The sequence below is a fragment of the Eulemur rufifrons genome, chromosome 9, assembly GCF_041146395.1.
Source record: "Eulemur rufifrons isolate Redbay chromosome 9, OSU_ERuf_1, whole genome shotgun sequence".
In the NCBI taxonomy this organism is placed as follows: Eukaryota; Metazoa; Chordata; class Mammalia; order Primates; family Lemuridae; genus Eulemur; species Eulemur rufifrons.
In genome coordinates this window covers 46975231-46997492 of record NC_090991.1, presented here as the reverse complement: position 1 = coordinate 46997492, position 22262 = coordinate 46975231, and the positions used below count along the sequence as shown (strand labels likewise).

Sequence of the window (22262 nt, the reverse complement as noted above, 5' to 3'; positions counted from 1 at the left end):
GTAGCTAAAGTAGTTATTTCAGGTAGAAGAGGAGCTGGCCCAAGGGAATGTTGTTTTCAGGAAGCAAACTTAATACAAAGGAGAAAGACCATTTAAAAAATAAGGGAAAAAAAATAAAGAGGGCATACACAAAGGAATGCGGTGGGGTATGGCAAGGGGGAGATAGCTGTAGGCACAGAGTGCAAAGATAACATCAGACAAGGGAAGTAATGGCCTTAGGACCAGCAAGACTGGGGTTCAGACTCTGGCACCACAACTTACTAACATGCATCCTGGAGAAGCAATTTGACCTCCCCAAGCTTCAACTCTCTCATCCCAAAAATGGAAATAATATACCTGACCTTACATATATCATCTCTAAACCTTCTTCACAACCCCATTGAGTGCTTGAGATCACAGGCATCTAATAAATGGTAATATTGTTATTTCTCAGAATAGATGAATCAAGAATAGATGAAAGGATAGATTCAGAGAGAGAGGGGAGGTCAGGGCATGAATGTTTGGCTGGGGGGTGGAAGTGAGGTATCTATTTTAGATGGACTCAATCTTTTTTAGAAAAGAGGCAAACTCAAATATTAAGAGTGAGGAAGGGCACAGAGAGATGGAGCCCTCCCAGGAAAACAGAAGATCTAAGCAATTTCTCTATAATTCTCAGAACATTAAAGCTGAAAGGGGCCTAAGGAAAAATTTAATTCCTTTTCTGCCTCCTTTTTATGAATGATAACAAACAAATTTGTTCTGTAAAGGGCCAGATGGTAAATATTTGGGTATTTTGGACCAATAAGTTTCTGTCCCAATAACTCAACTCTGCTGTTGCAACACAAATGCAGAGAGATAATGCACAATGAAATGAGTGGGTCTGTATTCCAATAAAACTTTATTTATAGATGCTGAAACAAACTCCATATAATTTGCACATGCCATGAAATATTCTTCTTTTGATTTTTTAAAAGCATTTTAAAATGTACCAACTATGTAGCTTACAGGCTGTACAAAACCATGCAAAAGGCCAGTTAGCCAATCCCTACCATACAGTGGTTACGAGCTCAAGATTAAAGATAGTCAGACATGAATTTGAGTCTTTCCCTCAGAATTTACTAGAATAAAAACCTTCAGCTATGGTATTCATTCTTCTACACCTCCTCATTTACTGACTCCTCATTTATAAAATGTGAATAAGGCCAGGTGTGGTGGCTCACACCTATAATCCTAGCATTCTGGGAGGCCAAGGCAGGAAGATTCCTTGAGGACAGAAATTCGAGACCAGCCTGACCTCATCTCTATAAAAAATAGAAAAATCAGCCAGGTGTAGTGGTACATGCTGTAGTCCCAGAGACTCAGGAGGCTGCGGCAGGAGGATCATTTGAGCCCAGAAGTTTGAGGTTGCAATGAGCTATGATGACGCCACTGCCTTCTAGCCCAGGTGACAGAGCAGGTGTCTTATCTCCAAAAAAAGAAGTAAATAAAAATTATACACTGTCCATATAATTTTTGTGAGGATTAAATTAGATAATGCATGTAAATGACCTTAGGAGAGGGCTTAATACAAAGCCAAACCCGAAGTTACCAAAACAACAAACAGAAACACTGGACCCAGGGAAATGCAGGTGACCCAGTTAGCTAACAACTAAACCAAGATCAGAACCTGTGTGCCCATCTGCTCAATTCAATGCTTTTCCCAGTCCCACAGTTTTGGTAGACTTAGCTTTACAAAATGTTTGCCACTCATGAATATATACTTAGGTGGCACTGGAAAGTCTCATGTTCCCTTGGAAATGTCTCCCTATCTCTGAAATTTCACCATTAAAAATGTATTACTTTATTTTATGCTGTTTTCACCTGAACAATGCAAATTCCCGTGGATGAGTTCTCAGTTTAAGTTCTATTAGCTACACTTATATGTAATTCATTAACTAGTTTTTCAGCTGGTCTTTAGACACTAGATTTGGGCAGGAAATGTAAGGAGGAAAAAAATGTGATAAATCAATACAATGGAATATTATCCAGCCACCAAAGGAATGAAATACTGATACATGCTACAACATGGATGGACCCTGAAAACGTTTTGCTAAGTGAAAGCAGCAAGACACAAAAGGCCACACAGTGTATAATCCCATTCATAGGAAATATCTAGAATAGGCAAATCCATAGAAATGTTATAGAAAGTAGATTAGTGTTTGCCAGGGACTGGGGAAGAGGGGTTGAGGAGTGACTGCTTAATGCATACAGGGTTTCCTTCTGTGGTGATGAAAATGTTTTGGAACTACAAGTGGTGATTATTGCACAACCTTGTGAATTTACTAAAAGCCACTGAATTGTACACTTCACAATGATTAAAATAGTGAAGTTTATGTTATACGTATTTTACCACCAAAAAAATATATATATAAAGAGGACACACAAGGATTCTGCAGGTGCAACAAGAGGTTCTCTTATGAGAAGTGAGAGGAAAGGCTAGAAAAGGCAGACGGAATTTGCCAAAGACCACCTTAGTCCACTTTACAAGTTTGCATAAGGCTAGCCCTGGATGCTTATGAAAATAAATGATTTATTTAAAAAGTACTTGTTAACCACCTCGTGTGTGCCAGCCACTGAGCCTGACTCTGAGGATAAAGCATTATAAACAGGACAGAAACATGTCTCTTGACATTGACACAAAGATCCAATATGTAAATAACCAAAGCAAAAACCCCCATTTAGTCATTTTTGTAAAAATATATGCAGAATCTTTACTGCATAATCACTATCATAAAACAAAAATAATTATACCATTTCTTCATCAATTCTCATGTTAACCCTGCCTGACAATTAGCATATCCAACAGTGAGAAAAGGGAAGCAAAAGTTCTTTGGATCAAGAGAATCAAAGCGCTGTTCTCTTGGGCAGGGCAGGGTTAGGGTAGTAGAAGCTCCAGGAAAAAGGGTGGAATTTAGATGAGATCTGTTAATTTTCAAACTTGTTATCTTTCCAAACTGAAATCTATACAGAGGACAGAGAAGCGTGACAGCTGCTCACTTCTTTTTAAGTGCTGTTTGCAGTCTAACAATCTAATGCTGTTGGCAGCACATCTATTTTCTTTCTTTTAAATCAATTCCAAATGATTGGAATATATTTGAAATTACTATTTTTTAAACTTTCAGGAACATGTGATCTAAACAACTCACAAAGTTGATGCTGTCCCTTTTCTTGGAAGACTTTGCAATCTTTCTTGGTCATACATTGTAGTATTTACAACTCTAGTACAAAGGCCATTTTTTTCCTCTATCTCTATTGGGCTTTTTGTTTGTTTTTTGAGACAGAGTCTTGCTCTGTTGCCTGGACTACACTGCTGTGGCCTCATCAAACTCCTGGGCTCAAGCAATCCTCCTGCCTCAGCCCCCTGAGTAGCTGGAACTACAGGTGCTCGCTACCACACCCCGTTAATTTTTCTATTTTTATAGAGATGGGGTCTCACTCTTGCTCAGGCTGGTCTTGAACTCCTGACCTCAGGCGATCCTCCTGCATCAGCCTCCTAGAGGCTATCTCTCCTGGCCTATCTCTATTATTTACCTTTCTTAACAGAGTGAAAATGGGAAAATGAATTTTTGAAAACAAACAAGAGTCAGTTACATATAAATAAATTTATATATATATAAATTCATGTTACTATTAGAGTATGGTTTAAGCAGTTAATTTCTTCCAAACTTTTACCAAAAACAATAAAAGCACAGATGATTTCCTGGAGCCCACCTTGAGTGGAGAAAAGGGAAAATGTTTGAAACATTCCATCCACTAGTGTTCACCCATCTTAATTTTATGCTTCTGAATTTGCACAATATCTCTATATTGTCCACATGCTTTAGCCTTAATGTATCTTCCCAATCAAATTAGGCATGTCTTTAAGACAACAGAAATGTAGTGACCATCCAGTTACAGAAGGGGAAACTGAGGCCCCAGGAGCTTAGATCATGTAAATGAGATCACAGATCTGGTTAAAAATACGGATGACTAGTTGATTTTTTTTCTCTGATTTGTTGCTAAGTTTGTTGCTAAGAACTATGCAAGGCTGTGGATACAGACTTTGGAAATTTCAAGTTAAAAAAAAAAAGAAATAATATTAACTGTTTATGAAATTTGGAAGAGAGCACCTAAGGTTTGGTTGTGCATTTCATCCTCACCTAGGTGTTCCCTCCTACACTTTTGTAAGGCTCTCTGTTCAACCCTGGAGCACTCTTCTCTTTCAGGAATTAAGATCCTTCCAAAGGTCCAGAGTCTCCAGCTCTACAGCACAGAGGCTGAGTTTTGTGTTCTGCAAAACCTCCAGAATGGCAGGCACTCAGATGTGATAGTACTAGCATGACCTCATGGAGGAGGCACATGGGGAGAGCCAGCAGGCTCCCTGGTTCTTGGCAGGCAGCAATGGTAAGTTAGTTAGCTAAAAAACAAAAAGCAGGGTGGGAGACATGCTGTATGAGTAAAAACCATATCATCAGTCCTCAAGGCATGCCCTGTTGAACAGAGGCAAGGGCAAGTTGGTGAAATGCCAACAAAATGTCATTATGGGTTGAGTCATCAAATAGTAAAGAAAACTACGTTCAATATTAATCAACCAGTGCAAATTCTCTTCCATACAAAGGTTAGTATCCTTTTTTTTTTTTTCTGATAAAGTAAGTTATAGATTTGCCAAAAGAAAACTCTTCAAAGCCAATTTGGCTCTCCATTCCATAGCAAGCTCAGAATATTAACAAAAACCTGTTGCTAAGGGACATAGATGCACAGTGGAGTCTAAAATACAAAATTATGCTAATCTAGCTGCTGGAGGCAACCCTTTCTCGAAAAGGAGCACTTCATAGTATATTGAGTCAGGCAATGAATGCTTCCTGAATTGCAAGACCTTCCACACCTTGGTCCCTGCCTGTTTCTCCTACTTCATCTCTCACTGTTCTGCTAGGTGATCCTTACATTTCAACCACACAGAGCTTTAGGATTTCCTGGATACTTGTGACATTTCACACTGCCCCACAGACCAAAGCTGGGTCTGCTCTGACTACCCCACTCACAATCCCTCATTCTTCCATTCACCTTTTAAGATCTAAGCAGTTAATTACTTTTCCTTTGAGCTATCATTAAATCACAAATACTGGTGGACACATCTGTCCCCCATTAGACTGTGAGCTTCTGGAAATCATCTGTCTGTGTACTCCCTGCTATATACCTAGCAATGAACCACACATAGAAGAAGCTAATAAATGTCCAGGGAATTAATAAATGGATGAATGGCAACATGCATGATTGAACATAGCCATTCAATCTTCTGACGACCGACTGATTAAACAGAGGTCCTGATTTCTACTGTGTTTGGTACTCTTGTTTGTTTTTTGTCTTTAAGCCTCAGAAGTTAGCTTCTATCTTTATAGGAAGAATATAAGGGCTCTCCAGAGAGTCAAAGTTTGACTTATGTGCCTGAGATGCTAACAACAGCCCAGGTGTGAGTTTCAGGAGATCTGTCTTCCATACTTGGCTTATCACTGCCTTGGACTTTCCAGTTACTTAATCTCTCTTAGTCATAATTGCTTCATCTATAAAGTGAGGTGATCAGCCTAGAAGATTTTTTTCTTTTTTGAGACAGGGTCTCACTCTGTCACCCAAGTTAGAGTACAGAGGCACGATCATAACTCCTGGGCTCAAGCCATCCTCCTGGCTCAGATTCCTGAGAAGCTAGGACTACAGGCACATGCCACCATGCTGGGCTAATTTTTTTTTTTATTATTATTTTTGTACAGACAGGGTCTCACTCTTGATCAGGCTGGTCTCCAACTACTGGCCCCATCCTCCCACCTCAGCCTCCCAAAGTGCTAGGATTATAGATATGAGCCACCCCACCCAGTCTAACCTAGATGATTTCTAAAGCCTCTGCTAGACGTAATATTCCATGATGATTATAAAGTCTTGTCTTCACATTTTGCCTGGTATCTGTTGCCCAAACTCTGTATTACATATACATGGGCAACTGTTACATCAATGGACAATTAATCTTGTATTTGTCACTTAGCCATTAGAGAGCACGGGTATACCTTTTCTATGTTGTTCTCTCAGTTCAAGGGCATTGCCTCAGTTTGTATAGCAGATGGTATTATTGTTCTTTTTACTGCTCCAATGGCCTCCTTATATAGGTAACCAGCAACAGAACAAATGAGAGTATATATGGTCTGAGCCTCTTCCACTCAAGGGAACATGAATAAATCCAAGATGCACCTCCTTTAATAACCAACTTCTTTGTGATCAAGAGTGTGCAACTTTATAATGAATTTTCCTTAAAAGAATGATGTAAGACAGCCCAGGTCACAAGACTTTCAAAGCTTCATGTAAGTGTAAGTCTAACCACCCATGTTCATTGCTTTCATTTTCTTAATGCATTTCCTTCCAGTCTGCTGAGGATGTCCATCAATTTGAATGTCTTACCTACACCCCCTACTCAAGTAACCTGGTCCTATGGCACCTCGAAGTGGGCAGAGGGCCACGTAATAACTGTTCACATGCACAGGGATGAACATCTGACTCAGATCCAGCCAACCTGACAGCCACTCATCATCAGATTATCGGATTTATTTGGGGGGGGGGATGAGAAGGGAGATAGGTAATTTGATCTCAGACAAGAGATTGTAAGCGGCCAAAAAACAATGAGTACTAAAACAACTACAAAGTCACATAGATGCAGGGCTAGTGGCTCTTTTAAACCATGTGTATGTTGAGTTAGCAAAAGCCTGGTCCACAGAGGAAGGCAGAGAGCAGAGAAGACATTCAGAGAAAAGCCAAATGAGGGGCCCAGCAAAGGAAGAGGAAGAAAGAGGGAGGGAGTCAGAGAATGCATTACTTAGTTTCTACCAGGCCCAGCTTTACGTCCTGCAACTGAATTCAATGATGTTATCCCTAATAAAGACTCTTTTACTTAAGATAAAAACAAAATACACACAAACACATGCACTTATTTGTAATCACACACCAGATATATTGATATCCTTTCTTCCTGAGTCATAAGCATCTTTCCATTAATGTTATTGCCCTCTGTTCACAACAGGTGATGAGAAGGCAATACATCAGGCAGGTATCTGATAGCTGAAGCTATTGCCTCACTAGTACACAATAAAGGTGTTTCTATTTTTCACCATTTTGACATGGCAGTGGCATAGTTAGAAGCATGAACTTTAGAGTTTAAATAAACTAGATTCAAATCCCAGCTCTGCAACCACTAACAATATAGTCTGGGACAAGTTATTCACCTGAGTTCCAATTTCCTCGTTTGTAAAATGGAGATAATATTGCCTGCCTCTCCGATTTTTAGGAGGATTAGAGCTAATTAGTAAAGTGCTTCTCACAAAGTTTTGCACACAGTAGGCACCCAATAATCAGTATTACAAGATAGAGTCCCATAAATAAAAATGCAGGATCAAAGAGTATGAAAATTGTGCAGGTTCTTGATACTGGCCGAACGTGTTCTCAAAGAGTGAGTCTCCCTACATCCCCTGATGTATATTCAGAACAGAATAATAGTACGACACTTGCTGTAGCATTTGCATTTCTTCTATCCAGCTTTGCCTTGGGCTTAGAAGTCTAGGGCTCAGGGTTACTTATTCCCATTGGACTGTGTGCTCCTCTGAAACTGAGAGAGGAAACCAGTAGCTGGGTTCTGTCTCACACCAAGTGGCCTGACAATCCAGCTGATTCACTACTTCCTGTTTTCCTCTGCCTCTCTTGGTCCCACTTAGAGAGCCGTGCACAGGTACTCAGCATTGAAGAGAAGTCTGGACTTGTTTGAAACAGGGCCCAAACTAGTTTTTGTTGCTCTTTTTCTGTGTATCCTTCTAAACCCTACCACCCCAGGCTTCTTATGAGTGCATCTTCTCACAATAGCCAGATGAACAAAGATTGCTTCTGAGCTGAAAGAAACAAAGGTATATATTCATGTCTTACAGGCAGGACTAATATGGAATAAAACCTATATTATTGCCTGGTTTCTTAGATCCTTTCACTCTCTGATCCCTGCTTTCCAACTGACCTGTTGATTCTTTCTTTCTTTTCCTTCCACGTTGACTCATCTAATTCTTGACTTTCTGCCTAGCCTCTGTTGCCCACCTGTTTTTCATTATTTGCGTCACCTGTCCCAAGACCACGGCCCCAGCTCTGAGGATACCCAAGCCTCAGCCTCACCTTGCTGTGACTTTCTCTGGGTTGCTCACCTGGACCCCCCACATTTGCTGCCTGCAACCATGAACACCCTGGCAGGACAACCTGATGGATGACAGACATCTGTTCTAAGCTGGAAAAGTTCCTTCTCCCTGACCTTACCCCAAACCATCTTACCCAACATGGCTGACAATTTCTTTCCTTACTGTTCTTCCTTACTGAAAGAGTTCCTGGTACTTTTATACATAATTTTATGTTAAATGTACCCAGATCACATTAAGAAGATAAAGCTGTCTATTAGCTCTAATAAGTATACGTACGGTTGAAAAGATCTTTTAATAATCAATATTGCAAGAAGCTTGGAAACACTCAAGTAGTGCTTTTTTTTTTTTTTTTAAGACTTACAAACCTTTTCTAAAAGTAAATTTTGCCTAGGTTGGTTCTTACTCCCATTCCTTCCTAAACCTTGTTCCAATAGATCTAGACCATTTGATACAATGGGAAAGATACCGCCTTCCCCTAACCACCAATTCCTGTCCCTGTATCTAAACATCAAAGTTGCCTGTCACAACTACTGAGAGTTTTTTGTAGGTCTCATTGCCACTAAACACTAATTAAGTTTTGGGAATCAACATAGCAACAGCGTGTGTGTGTGTATGTGTGCATGTGCACGCATGTATGTGTGTGTGTTTTCCAATTTAACACACCCCAGTTTAGAAGCATCCAGTCTGTCACTAACAGTAGAAAACCAGAAGAAAGAGCAGGTAGTCTGCTCAAGGACCAGATGGCAAAGTCTCTTGTTTTGCTTCCTTATTCTCCTGAGAACCACACTTCAAGTTCTATTAATACCAAGTTGAGGTCCTCCCTCTACCCGCAGGCTTTCCTGATCTTCCCAGGTTGAATTATACACCTCACCTTCCTCAGTATCCTACCTGCATCTTGTACCAGAACTTACATGCATATCACACAGAGTAGCATTAGTTTGCTGACATGTTTGTCTTTCGTGTTATGGGTTGAACTATGTCCCCTCAAAATTAATATGCAAGTCCTAACCACCAGCATCTCAGAATGTGACCTTACTTGAAAATAGGCTCCCTGCACATATAATTAATTAACATGATGTCAGACTGGAGTAGGGTGGGCCCCTACTTTAATGAGACTGGCTTCTTGTAAAAAGAGAAATTTGGATACAGACACACAGACAGGGAGAATGCCATGTGAACACGAAGGCAGAGTCCGGGCTGTGAGTCTACAAGGGCAAGGAATGCCAAGGATTGCCAGCAAACCATCAAAATCTAGGGGAGAAGCTTGAAAAAGATTCTTTTTCACAGCTGTCTGATGGAGCCAACCCTACTGCCATCTCGATCTTAGACTTCCAGCCTCCAGAAACGTAAGACAATAAATTTCTGTTGTTCAAGCCACCCAATTTATGGTACTTTCTTACAACAGCCCTAGCAAGCAAATATATTCCATCAGACTATGAGCTTCTCAAGGGTAGAAGTAGGATTCTATTCACCTTTGTATTCACCAAGCACGGTGCAAGGTGCAGATAATTTATTCAATTATTAAATAATGCCTGTTAAAGACAATTAAGAAATAAACAGTCCTCCACCTCCCACATCCTGCTGAACACTGACTACTTGTCTTGTCCTTAGGTAGGTCACATTAGAAAGAAAGAATGAAATTTGAGAGGGAAAAAAATTATTCTAACTCTAATATGTCAGAATTTCTCAATCTCATTCTTAAACCAATTCCAGAATTACATCTTGCATGTTCTCCCTACTTTCCTTGTAAAAATAAAAGCTCATTCAGGAACAAAGTCCTGAGCAAGAAGACTTTGTAAGCCACTTAATGAGATGATATGGCTGGCAGGTCCTGCCTACCTGGCTGGGTCATATGTTCTTTTTCAGATGCATAGCCAGGTGAGGCAAAAACTGCCCTGCAGCTTGCATGACTGTGGGTGACACAGTTCACCCTTATCTCCCACTGTACTGACTCTGGTTGAATGAAGTCATTGAGGAGAAAGAAGGTGACAAAGTAATAGGTTCATGGAGAATAAACCCACTGTGAGCCCCAGAGCTATATGTCACTCTGTTCTTCAAACCAAAATAATAAAAGAAAAAATTAATCTATCAATCATATTAAATATATTTACCTTTTAAACTGTATTTTTCTGAAACCAAAAGTACAAAAAAAATTTATGAACTCCCTTGCCTATACCCAATACCATGCTTGAGAAAGTAAGTTTGATAAAACAAAGAACCTCTTAGAGCTCTACTCTTAAGGTAAGTGAAATGAGAATTCAGAAGAACACTGAGCAGTTTCATCCTCTTAAACTGATTTCAGATGATTCTAGAACAGAAAAAAGCACTAAGAAATGGAAAAGACAGGTTGGCATGTTAGTAGGTTATAAAAAATGAAAATTACAGCTGTGGCCATGCTCTGGAAAGTATTCCCTGACCTAGCTAGACGTTGATTATTGAACCAACAGCTCGCTTATATAATTACAGTGTATCTATAAACCTGGTTGATATGATATACTTGTTTAACTATTAACCTCTAGATTTCCTGGAGTTTCCACAATCCAAAAAATCACCTGAAAGTATGAGAGATGATAAATTCCATTTATTGACCTATTGTGACCATACGTATCGTGATCAAATACGACAGTATTTATCTTGGTAAGAAAAACCAAGTTCTTAGAAAACACAAGTTAAGGTCTGTGAAGCTCCACATGTTTTGCTAGAGCATTTTCCTTTTATTATTCTTCTAAGGAATTGTTCTGCCTATATTAATAATCTATTGCTGCCAGTGGATACTGGAAGTCAAGAGTCCTTCCCATACCTACTTTGGATCTAGAACCCAATTTCCTCATCAACTGTGACAATCAAATTGATACTTCTGCACCCATTGTAAACACTTTTCCTGAGCTCTCTCTTAATCATAGGGTTTCCCAACTAATGGTACTTCTTTTAAACAAACTAGGAGTCTAGTTTGTATTCTGCACATTTTTGTTCTTTTATTTACTTATTTTTGCTTATGTGCTTATGTATGGTTTATTTTGTGCTTTTCTCACCTCCTACTAGACTATGAGCTCCTTAAGGACTAAAATGAAAGAAAGAATGAAGCAAATTTATGTTTATGGAGAGACTACTATAGTGAAATGCCTCAAACACCAAAGTGCACTCAATAAATATCTGTTGAATAAATGAATGCCAAGCACTGAGCAAAGCATACTACATGCATGACCTTGCTTAATCTTCCTAACAACCCCGTGAGTGTCAGTCTTTCCATTTAGAAGGTGAGGAAACTGAAGCTAGAGGTTAAGTAGATTTTCCAAGGCCACATAGCTGACAAGTGAAATGGTAGAATCAAATGCATTTCTATCAATTTCTACCTATAGTAATATCTTAAATGTAACAATTGATCAAAAAGGCATTTGTTGAATTGATCTGAACATCCTCTTATCCAAGTTCTCTCTTTAGGTATGTCCAGAGTTTTGGGGATTATTTTTTTTTTCAAATGGCAAAGGGTCTAGGGTGCAGGAAGGGGTAAATAAAGTAGAGAGACTACCTTGCAATGTTTTCAAATATCATGGGTAGACTATCTCTGCATACTTAATGCAAAATAATTCCCACACTCTTTACTATTCTGTTCTTACTCGTTCTTCAGATTCTAGCCTTACTCTTCTTACTGCTAATTCATCCCATCTCATGTGGAATTGGAGGCAAAAGAATAAAGGAAGGGAATAAATAACTTGTCCCACAAAATCCAGACCATCTATTCGCAATGGCTTCAGCATGGGATCATGGGAGACAGGTGAGGCATAGGTGTGACTGTTCTGCTTTGGCTGGAGAAAAAGCCAAGAAAGACTTCACTGGTTAAAAAGGATACTCATTTCCAACCCCCTTTGCCACAAAAATAGGCAATTCCAGTTTCTTCCACACTGTCCAGTACAAGAGGAAAACACTGGAGACATGAGTTTATTCATAATTTCAAAGAAACTGCACCTGTTACATTTACATACAGATAACCAAGAAGAAAGGAAACCACTAAGCCAAAAAGGGGCTGCAGTATTCTGGTACTTAGGTAAAATGCCACGTTAGCCAAGTTCTTATTGCTGTTTTAAAGCAATTTAACTTAGATGTATAAGGAAACACACAAGTCTGAATCTGCTTATTTTTTATGTGATACAGCCAAAAAGACAGCAAATGGAATCAATAATTTGTTAACAGTGTTTTAACATAAACTTCCTGTATATACAGACCAGTATCTATCAGTGGGCACACTGTAATCAGCTTCCTTTAACCAATGAGCAGTTTCTACTTGGAATTCAACCTTAAGGATCAGAATGAGTCAGACCAAGTACTCTGTGATCAATAGACACTTAAGGGAATATGTCAAAAGGAAACTGTATATACTTAGATACAGGTTAGCCCCTTTTAATTACCATACTTGACCCTGGTATGCCCAAATCTATCCAAATTCCTATGGAATCCACTCATGTTTTCTACCTCCAACCATGTCTTTTGTGTTATGGGTCTCATCAATTTATTTTGGAGTGATAGTTTAAGTGAAGTAGCCGGGAGCTCAGATTCTGGCATCAGGCAGATTTTGACTACAGCCTCTGCTCAGCTGCTATCAGTTTGACATCTACAGCAAGTTCTTAACCTCTCTGGCCTCAGTTGGCTCATCCACAAAATAGGGCATCACACCACTGAGCCCTAATGAGAGTAAATGACATAATTCATGTCCATCACTAAGGACAGTATCTGGAACACAAAAAGAATCACAGCTTGATACCATCTGGGATGGCAGGAATTAGCATTTCCTTGTACATGACTTAAATTCACCTCATTCTGAATATGGTGAACAAATCTAGGCTCATCCTCCCAAAGCTACTCTGTTTTCATGTGGCTTTCGCCTCCTTTCATTTTCAGAACTTTTATCACAACCTCCCATCCTAAGTATACAAAATACCCATGATTTAAGTGACTCTGTCAGCAAAGGATACCCATAACTCAAAAAAGAAAATTGCCCACCCAGAATTAGGGGGTTAATGTAAGAAAACAGCTCTAACCTTTGTAGGAGATGATAACGGGAAATCTTTCTGGGTACAGTGGAAGCTGTCTCACTACGTATGGAGGGAGGTTTTCCTCTTCAGGCAAAAGAAGTGATGGAACCTCTGAGCTGGGTCATGATGACAACCAAAAAAGCCAGGCAATGGTGGTAGCATGAGAGTTGTTTTTAGTTTATTTGCTTTCTAAACAAAATGTGGGATCAAGAAGAGGGGAATGAAGAGTCTGGGAAAAGAGTTAATTAACAGTTTCTCATGGAAAGGAAAGAAGAAAAGAAAAGAAATATAAAGCAAACAGGAAGAGCACAACTAAGGTGGAAAGACCCCGAGATGGGCTAAAGGAGACGGGTAGCTTAGTTCAGCGGAAATGAGCAATGATCTACAATTCTCATAACCAGGAGAAACACCACTCAGACATTTCCTGCAGGCGGGACCCAAGAGGTCACTGGCTGAGTAGCAGACCAGTAGTCATGCAGGTTAACACTTTAAATTAAAGGTAAAGAAGAATGTAATCTGGGAGCTCCGTCATGAAAAGACCCCACTATTCGATTGAGTAAAGAAAGTCATAAAGGACAGCATCGGCAAACTTTTTTCTGAAAAGGACTATACAGTTAATATTTTTGGCTTTGTGGGATATATGGTCTTCATTGCGACTACTCAATTCTACTACTGTAGAGCAAAAAGCAGCGATGGAAAACATATAAATGAATGACTATAACTGTGTTCTGATAAAACTTTATTCGTGGATGCTGAATATGAATTGTGTATAATTTTCATGCATCATGAAATATCATTTTGGTTTTTTTTCAATCATTTAAAATTGGGAAAATCATTTTAACTAATGGGCTATACTTTAAAACAAGTGATGCAGGATTTGGCCCAGTAACTATAATTTGCTGACTCCTGGTTACAAGCATGGCCTCTCTGGTCAGACAGTACTGGCTTTGCATCCTGCCTCTGCCACTAACTGGCTGGCTATCAGGCCATGGGCAAAGTGGCTAACAACAATCAATTTCCTCAGTTGTAAATTAAGGATAACAGTATCTGACTCCACAGTGTTTATGGGACATTCAAAAGCATACTACATGAGGCTGGGCACAGTTGCTCAAGTCTGTCATCCTAGCACTTTGGGAGGCTGAGGCAGGAGGATCACTTGAGCCCAGGAGTTTGTGGTTGCATTGAGCTTTGATGACACCACTGCACTCTAGCCTGGGCAACAGAGTGAGATCCTGTATCAAAAAAAAAAAAAAGCATAGTATGTGAAAAGTGACTGGCATACAGTAAGTGATGATGATGTCAGCATCGGGAGTGTGTTCAGCATCTAGATCTGGGGCTAATGGTCTGTACAAGGAAGGCTGATCCCAAGGATCTGACTTAAGGAGGGATGTACAAACTAAAAAGTCAAACAGGTGATGAGGGATGCTACAAGTGCCTATTCAATGTTTCAACTCAGAGTTGAGTTGACTAAATTACAATGATTTTGATAGACTTCATTGTGTGTGGATTATAACCTGAATATCCTCTTCAATGTAGAAAGAGGAAGATTATGAATTACGTACCAAACTGTATGGACCAGCTTGGGGAAGGAAGACCATCTAAGGAAACAGAGTGGAACAGGGTGGGTGATGGCAGTGGAGGTGGCCAAGGAGGAAGTGGAGAATCATTTCATTTGGAGGTTGTCCTTACAGAGTTCTCTGTTTTGTCAGAGGGCAGCCGGCTGTTAAAAACTTTGTCTCTGACAACCCTTCAGAGGCTCCACAGACTTATAAACCAGCTCCTGAAACCAGCACAGGATGGAGAAATTCACTGCAATCCCATCGGATTGGATTCTTTGGACAACTCATCTTAGCATCGCATATTGTTAGAAGGGAAAATTAGCGAAGGATCATGCAACCTTTAAATCTGTTCAGAGGGCCTAGGTAGGAGAAACAATACTTTTTTAGCCATTGGAAGTGGCTTTTTTTTTTTTTTTTTTTTTTTTGTTGAGACAGAGTCTCATTTTGTTGCCCAGGCTAGAGTGAGTGCCGTGGCGTCAGCTTAGCTCACAGCAACCTCAGACTCCTGGGCTTAAGCGATCCTACTGCCTCAGCCTCCCAAGTAGCTGGGACTACAGGCATGCGCCACTATGCCCGGCTAATTTTTTCTATATAGATTTTTAGTTGTCCATATAATGTCTTTCTATTTTTAGTAGAGACGGGGTCTCGCTCAGGCTGGTCTCGAACTCCTGACCTTGAGCAATCCACCCGCCTCGGCCTCCCAGAGTGCTAGGATTACAGGCGTGAGCCACCGCGCCCGGCCTGGAAGTGGCTTTTTATGCTATTCTTGCAATTTGCAAATAATCAAGCAAAGACATAATGGCAATACTAACGCAAACAAAAAAGCACAAGAAGAAAATTGCAATACAATTTAATGACCTCAAACGTTTTATAAGACTTACGGAAAAAATGATGGTTACCCCTAATGATGAAAAATACTTGAATTGTCAGATATTTATTGAGCACTTATTACTGATAAGCACAACGCTAAAAGAGTTGGAGATGCAAAGATATAAAAGAAGTTAAACTACCCAGCAGGGGTTTTCAAACAAGATAGTCCATAAAAGGCAGACAACAATTACAGTGGTTAAAACTTGCAGCTGTACAATGTAGGCACCGGGAATCAAAATGAGAGCATTAACAAAATATCCTCTGGCAGAGAGAGAATTGGTAGGAAATCCCACCACCATGATTCATATATCACCATTTCTTGAGCACAGAAAAATAACCCCCGCTAATTGTACCATCAGTACCCCCCTTGACAGCCTGAGTCCCACAAAAACAAACAAAGCAAAATAATGTGAAATATACTAAAGATTCTGAGGGGAAAAAAAATTTATAAATGTAGATTGCTAGTGTTGGTGTATGGTTTAGTGAAAAGAACTTTGGGACAGAGAATCAGGAGATCTAAGTTCTACTTAAGGTGCTAATCATGTTTTTAGGCAAATCACTCACTTTCAAGGCCCCCGTTAGCTCATTTCTAAAATGAAGTGATTGGACTATGAAACTCCTTTCCTAGTTCTAAATTCTATCCTTTTAATATCAGGATGCATAAATAGGCACGTTGACTATGGCTATGTTAAGGATTAACTTAAATAACTTGTGAGGTCATCTAGACTTAATTCTTTTAACAAACCTAGTTAATTTAAGTCAACCACCTTTGGTGATTAGGTATTACACAGGAAAGCAAAGTTAAATTAAATTATTCTGTAACAATACACATAACACAACCAAGTGCTATTTAAGGGTTATTTATAAAACTAAAGAAAAACTACTTTTGCCTGTAGACATAACTGAAAATGAAGAAATGCCCAATAGTAAGTTATTTCCCAGATTCAAATATTAATCAGATCAGTACATTTTTCTTATTATTTTCATATAGGCCTGGATAGCTATAGACCATATAAACAAAATGAGTTGGTAAAATATGTGCTATTTACTTAAGACATTTTGATTAAAATTAAAATGAGAACTCATCAAATAATTAAATTGTTTAGATGCATGGGACCCAACTTTCAACCTATGATTCCCTAACCAACAATCTTGGAATTTTATGGCCTAACTTTTAAAATAATTTGATCCCCAAATTAAAATTTTAAAGACATACTCAATGAAAAAAAAAAAAAACCAAATTCAAACACATGAGACACAATTGTCAGAAAAAGTGAAAACGTTAACTGCTTTATTACAAAAAAGCACAAATAAGAGCAGAGTATTAATACCTTTTATCAAATTGTCACAGATTTTTCCAAATTTTTATACCCAGGATGAAGAAAGGTATAACCTTTCTGGAGAGCAATTTACTTTGCAATATTTACCAAAACGCTTGAAAGGAAAGAATGGGTACTTCCAAACATGATTGGTGGAAACGAGAATTAGTGTTACCTCTCTAGAGGGCAATTTGGCAATATATTTATGCATGCCTTTTGACCCAGGACTTCCACTTCTAGGAATCATCCTAAAGAAATAATTGGGCAAATGTGCAAAGATGTATGTTCAAGGTATGTTTCTAGCTGTGAAAAAAAAAAAATGGAAACTGTGAAAATCTAATGAGAGATTAAATAATTGACTACATTCTTAAAAATGAAAATATACAATTGTTAAAAAGAATGAGGTAACCACATGTGTACTAATATAGAAGGATATCCAAGATATATGGCAGAGTATAAAAGAGCAAGTTACAAAATGGCATATATAGTGTGTAAAATAGCATGTATGAATATGTATGTATGTATGGACAAATGCAGAGATTGTCACCAAAAAGTTAACACTAATTAGCTATGGGTGGTGTGATGTTGGGTGAGTTTTATATTCTTACTATGAAATTCTCTTTGGTTTGAATTTTTTAATGAGTACACATCATTTTTATAATAACAAAAAAGCTATTTTCAGAAGGTACAAAAGAGAACAGAGAGTGAGAAGAGTTGAACATCCATAACCTGTGGTTTTGCTGCTTGGAATTTAATCTAAGGCCATACTATGCACAATAATGTATGACTTGGGATGATCATCACAGCAGGCAATATTCTTTATAATGAAAGTTAATAAACATTAAGATTCGATTTAAATAAAATCAGTGCAACTGGATACTATGAAAGTAGAAATATATTAACTTCAGAATACTTCACACTATATTGGTAAGTGAAACAAAATCTAACTAAATAGACAGTTTTACACACATTTGGAATGTTTCATATACACATATATTTATATGTATCTCCAAAAGGATATATGCCCAAATGTATACTGCAGTAACTAGTAATTCTTATTTTCCTTTTCTAATGTTTCTATAATGAGTATTATTTATGTAATTTTTTTTCTTTTAAGTTTTAAAAATATTCCTTATAGAGCTTTCTGATTTTAAAATACTGGTGAGTAGTTAAATAATACTAACCTGTGAAAACCAAAGGCATGAGAATCTCAACTCTTTTCTCCAGCATTAAATTTACCACCAAGAGACCCCCCTGGAACCCCTACAGCTGACATGTAGCAAGCTATAAAGAACTGAATGCAGCACTATTACAAAACAAGCTCAGGAAACCCAAGGTATCTATTCTGATTTTGTGTCCTAAGATGTACGGGGTTATAAAACATACTGGCTCAGATTACAAACTAAGCATGACAAGTCCGTCTGGTACAATCCAACAAAGGAATTTACACGGAATGAGAAATTTACACATTTCATTTCCCAGGGTAGAATGAATTACAGAGGCAAAGAACTCAATAGGGTTAAGCCCTTTTCTACCACTCTGCTATATGCTTCTGAATTATGCATTTCTTACATGATTTACTTATTACTATATTAAAACAAAACTAGTATTTTTAAAGGTGAATAGGAGGAGCAGTGAGAAAGAGTATATTTTAACAGGGTCAAACTTTTTGTATATTTTCAGGTGTACTTGGAGATGCAAGGCCTCCCCTTTCTCTCTTTCCCTTCTTCCCTCCCTCGGAAGATCATTATAGCTGATAACAATGGTTTTTCTCTCCTGGGTAGTGTAGATGACACATTTTTCCTGTAGCTTGTCTTCCTGTAATGTGCAGGAATTCCTGCACTTTCTGGGTGCCCTTCCTGTTAACTTACATTTCAGATTTCCTCAAAAGGCATTCTACTGCTTTAATATTTGAAAAATGTCAGCTCAACCCCAGACAGCTAATATAAACAAGCTGAAAAGCATACCACCTAAAGTTACTACTGTGGAAAACAAAATTTCTTTTTAAGAAATTCTTTCTCGGAATCTCACTGTTGGTAAGGCTGGAAAGAAATAACCCAGTCCTTCCAGCTCCCAGGGAGTCTGTAATTCTTTTGCCTCTGCTGTGCCTTAAATTAGAGGTCTGTAAAACCGAATTATAGTGATCTAGAAAGTTCGTAAAGGTTCTTGAATTGAACATGTTGTTAAATTCTTCAATACTATGAGATTGTATCTACCTTTCACTTTTCCTCCCATTTTATTTGGTCAGAGTATATTAAACAAGAAGTTTGGTACTGCAAAAAGTGTTCTGGCCATTTGAGAATAGCATAGCTGGATTAGGCCGATTCCACATTTAAAGTCCAGGCCAAGGCTCCTTTGCCATTTCTAAAATGATCACCCACTTCTTTCTACCAATAAATTTTCTTTTGGACACAAACCCCATGTTCGTACCAGATGCACTTTTTAAACAGATTCCAATTAAGAAAACTCATCTGGGTCATTGGGAATTGATCTGAAGGACTACCAGTATCTGATCCATTATAGGCACATCCATAAGTGAAGAGTGCTGTCCTAAAATTTCCTTTAGCTTCCCAACTGGAAAACGTTCTCTACTGAGAGGGAGCTACCTTAAGAATGACCCCAAAAGTATGCAAAAAGGAGAATGATTTAGTTTAGACCCTAAGGTCGAAAGATAAGATCATAGTAAACCATACCTTCTTCACACACTTTCCTGACTGTCCCCCAAATAGAAAGATCGCTTCAATCTCTAGATTCCAATAGCACCATTTCTCTTCAATACCTATCCTGTTAACTTGAATTATAATGATTTCCATACATACTTGCTTACCCCAACCAGAAAGTAAGTTCCCTGAAGGAAAGGACTTCATTTTAAATATTTTGTGTGTCACCCAAATCTCTTATGCACACACACACACATATGTATATATGCATATATAACACACATGTATGTATATAAACATGCATATCATAATATATTTATACATACATGAAACTGAATTAAATGAATGAGTGAATGTTTCCCAAATACAAAGTAACTAGATGCCATCTCTTTAATACACCAAAGCATGGACTGCCTCTTCTAAACTGCTACTTTTCTCCTCAATTAGATTTTAGGTTTTCCCTATTAAAGGAACATTTCTACTTCATAATGCCAATTTCTAAGTTCTTCAACACTATTAACTTTTCAGATTTTCATTCTCCCCTAATACTCGAAGAAAAGCAGAGTCCTACTTTGAATTCTTGAAAATATAACTTTCTTCTTGGGTTGCTGAGATATTATGACTCCCATCAGGTAAAATTAAAAAGTGGTACAACTACTCCAAAAAAAAAAAAAAAAAGCAGCAAAAAGCTTATTAGACACTTTAATTTCACCAGGTCTTACTCAGATAGTGGCACAGGTCGCCTAATTCACTGGTACCTAACTTATCTCTTCTTCATTCCATACATTCTCATATGGCATATGCTTTCTCTATGGTAAAGAAGGAATTGTCCTGAAACAAGTGACTTAGGGTCCCACAGGCATCTGACAGCACTCCCTCAGTTCTCTTATGCCATGTCAGGAGTTTTTTTAATCCCCTCCCCAGGATGACATTAAGCCTGCAAAATACAACTGTGTTTAAAAAATTAAGAAAAAGAAAAAAAAATAAAGAAAACAACCATAATCCTGAACTTCTGACCTAGTATAGCCTACTAAATATATACAATTATGCACTTCAAAGATTTCATTATGGTTGTCAATGAAACAGTGCAGTCTCCTCACATTGTTGTAATGCTTAAAAGTACTGTTCCCCCCTCAATATTTCCCTCCCCCCCAGATGCAAAGCATCTCTCAAATGGGCAGACATAAAACATTAGGTCCTCACTGCTGCTTCTAAATACTGTGAGCCAATAAGGAATTGGCGTAAAGTGCAAAATCTCCGAAGAGCAAGACTTCTTGTCTGCTTTTTTGTAATATGGTCTTATTCACCCTTCACCTTTACTTCCTTTAAAAATCAAAAGTTGCCTAATGTTCAAAGTGATATCAATGGAAATTTAGCTAAATACCGGCGCTGCAACGGTTTATTCCCAAAAGAATATAAGATTACATTAATCTTCTAGTAGCTTAACTCAAGTTTTACCTTTCATCTTCACCTACATACTTTCAGAAAGTTTGTATTCCTGTTGCACACAAAATTACTTATAATATGTGTGCATACTAAAGAATTTTACAATTATATAAAGCATTGCATATTTAGACGCTACCAACCTGCTCTATCTCTCCTGACTGTGCAAAAGGCAAAAAGAGCTCAGTAATCCTAGCAGAAGAATGCAAATAACGTCAATGCACAGCTGAACTGCAAGCCCTGCCTTACAGGAACTCTCTGTGTCTGCAAAAAAAGACACATACTAAACAGGAAATGCAACTGAGCTGTGGAAAACCTCAAACTTAAAAATGCAATCGCCAGGCGAAAATTGCATCCATGCATTCATAAATGCATGCACAACCCTTTGCATTTTTGCAAGTAATGCAAATAGGCTCTTACCTTTCGACTGAGACATTTTCCCCTTTCCTTTGATGGGGGAGGGGAGCACAAAAGACTTTGCCTTGCTTCTCTTCTGTAGCTAGTTTTGCAACAAAGATGCAAGCTGCAGGCGTGCAATCTTCATGCAAGTGGAGTTTCTCTTGACCGATGCAGCAGATGGACTTTCAGGGAATCAAGATGGAAATGCACACCTTGCAAAACAGACTGGAAAGTGATTTTTTCCCCAGTTGCAACGTTAGGGAAGGCTGTGCTGCAGCTACATGATGGGCCAGGGCTGGCAGCTAAAAGCTCCAAACTTGGAACTGAGTATCTTAGTGCGCAGACGTCCTTCCTGCGAAGAGCGCGGGGGCCGCTGGGTAATGTAGTTCCCTGCGGAGGCTACGAGGCTCTGATTTAAGGAAACGTGGTCGCCCGGGTCGCCGAGCGAGTTGACTGGGTGCAACAAAGATTGAACCCAGATGAACAAGTCAGGTACACACTCAGTAGTAAGTGACAGGCGCAAAACAGCAAAGCCAAGGGGAGGGGGCATTTTTGTTCTCGCAAAGCCCCTAAAACAACAGCTGAAAAACATTAGGTTAGCTAAAGAAGCTTTGGCTCGCCTAGAAGGTCTGTTTGGGTGTTTAGTGTGTTGATTATGCAGCTCAGCACCTGTTGTACTGTTCCTGCATGTAGACGTTTTACCCTCACTCCTCCATTTTTAAAAACATTTTTCTCTCATGCAGAATTTGTTGGCAATTTGGCTGGGCTGGAGGCA

General features: G+C 38.7%; 1 protein-coding gene across 3 annotated transcripts in view; it reads right to left on the bottom strand.

Moving 5' to 3' along the window:
- MAP2K6 (mitogen-activated protein kinase kinase 6) overlaps positions 1-21724 on the bottom strand; it is a 121661-nt gene extending 99937 nt beyond the window's left edge. For all 3 annotated transcript variants that reach the window (XM_069482814.1, XM_069482816.1, XM_069482817.1), the window contains exon 1: positions 21509-21724. In XM_069482814.1, the coding sequence (XP_069338915.1) occupies positions 21509-21524 (16 nt within the window). In that variant the 5' untranslated portion in view covers positions 21525-21724. The remainder of the gene's footprint in view (positions 1-21508) is intronic.
- Positions 21725-22262: the final 538 nt, after the last annotated feature.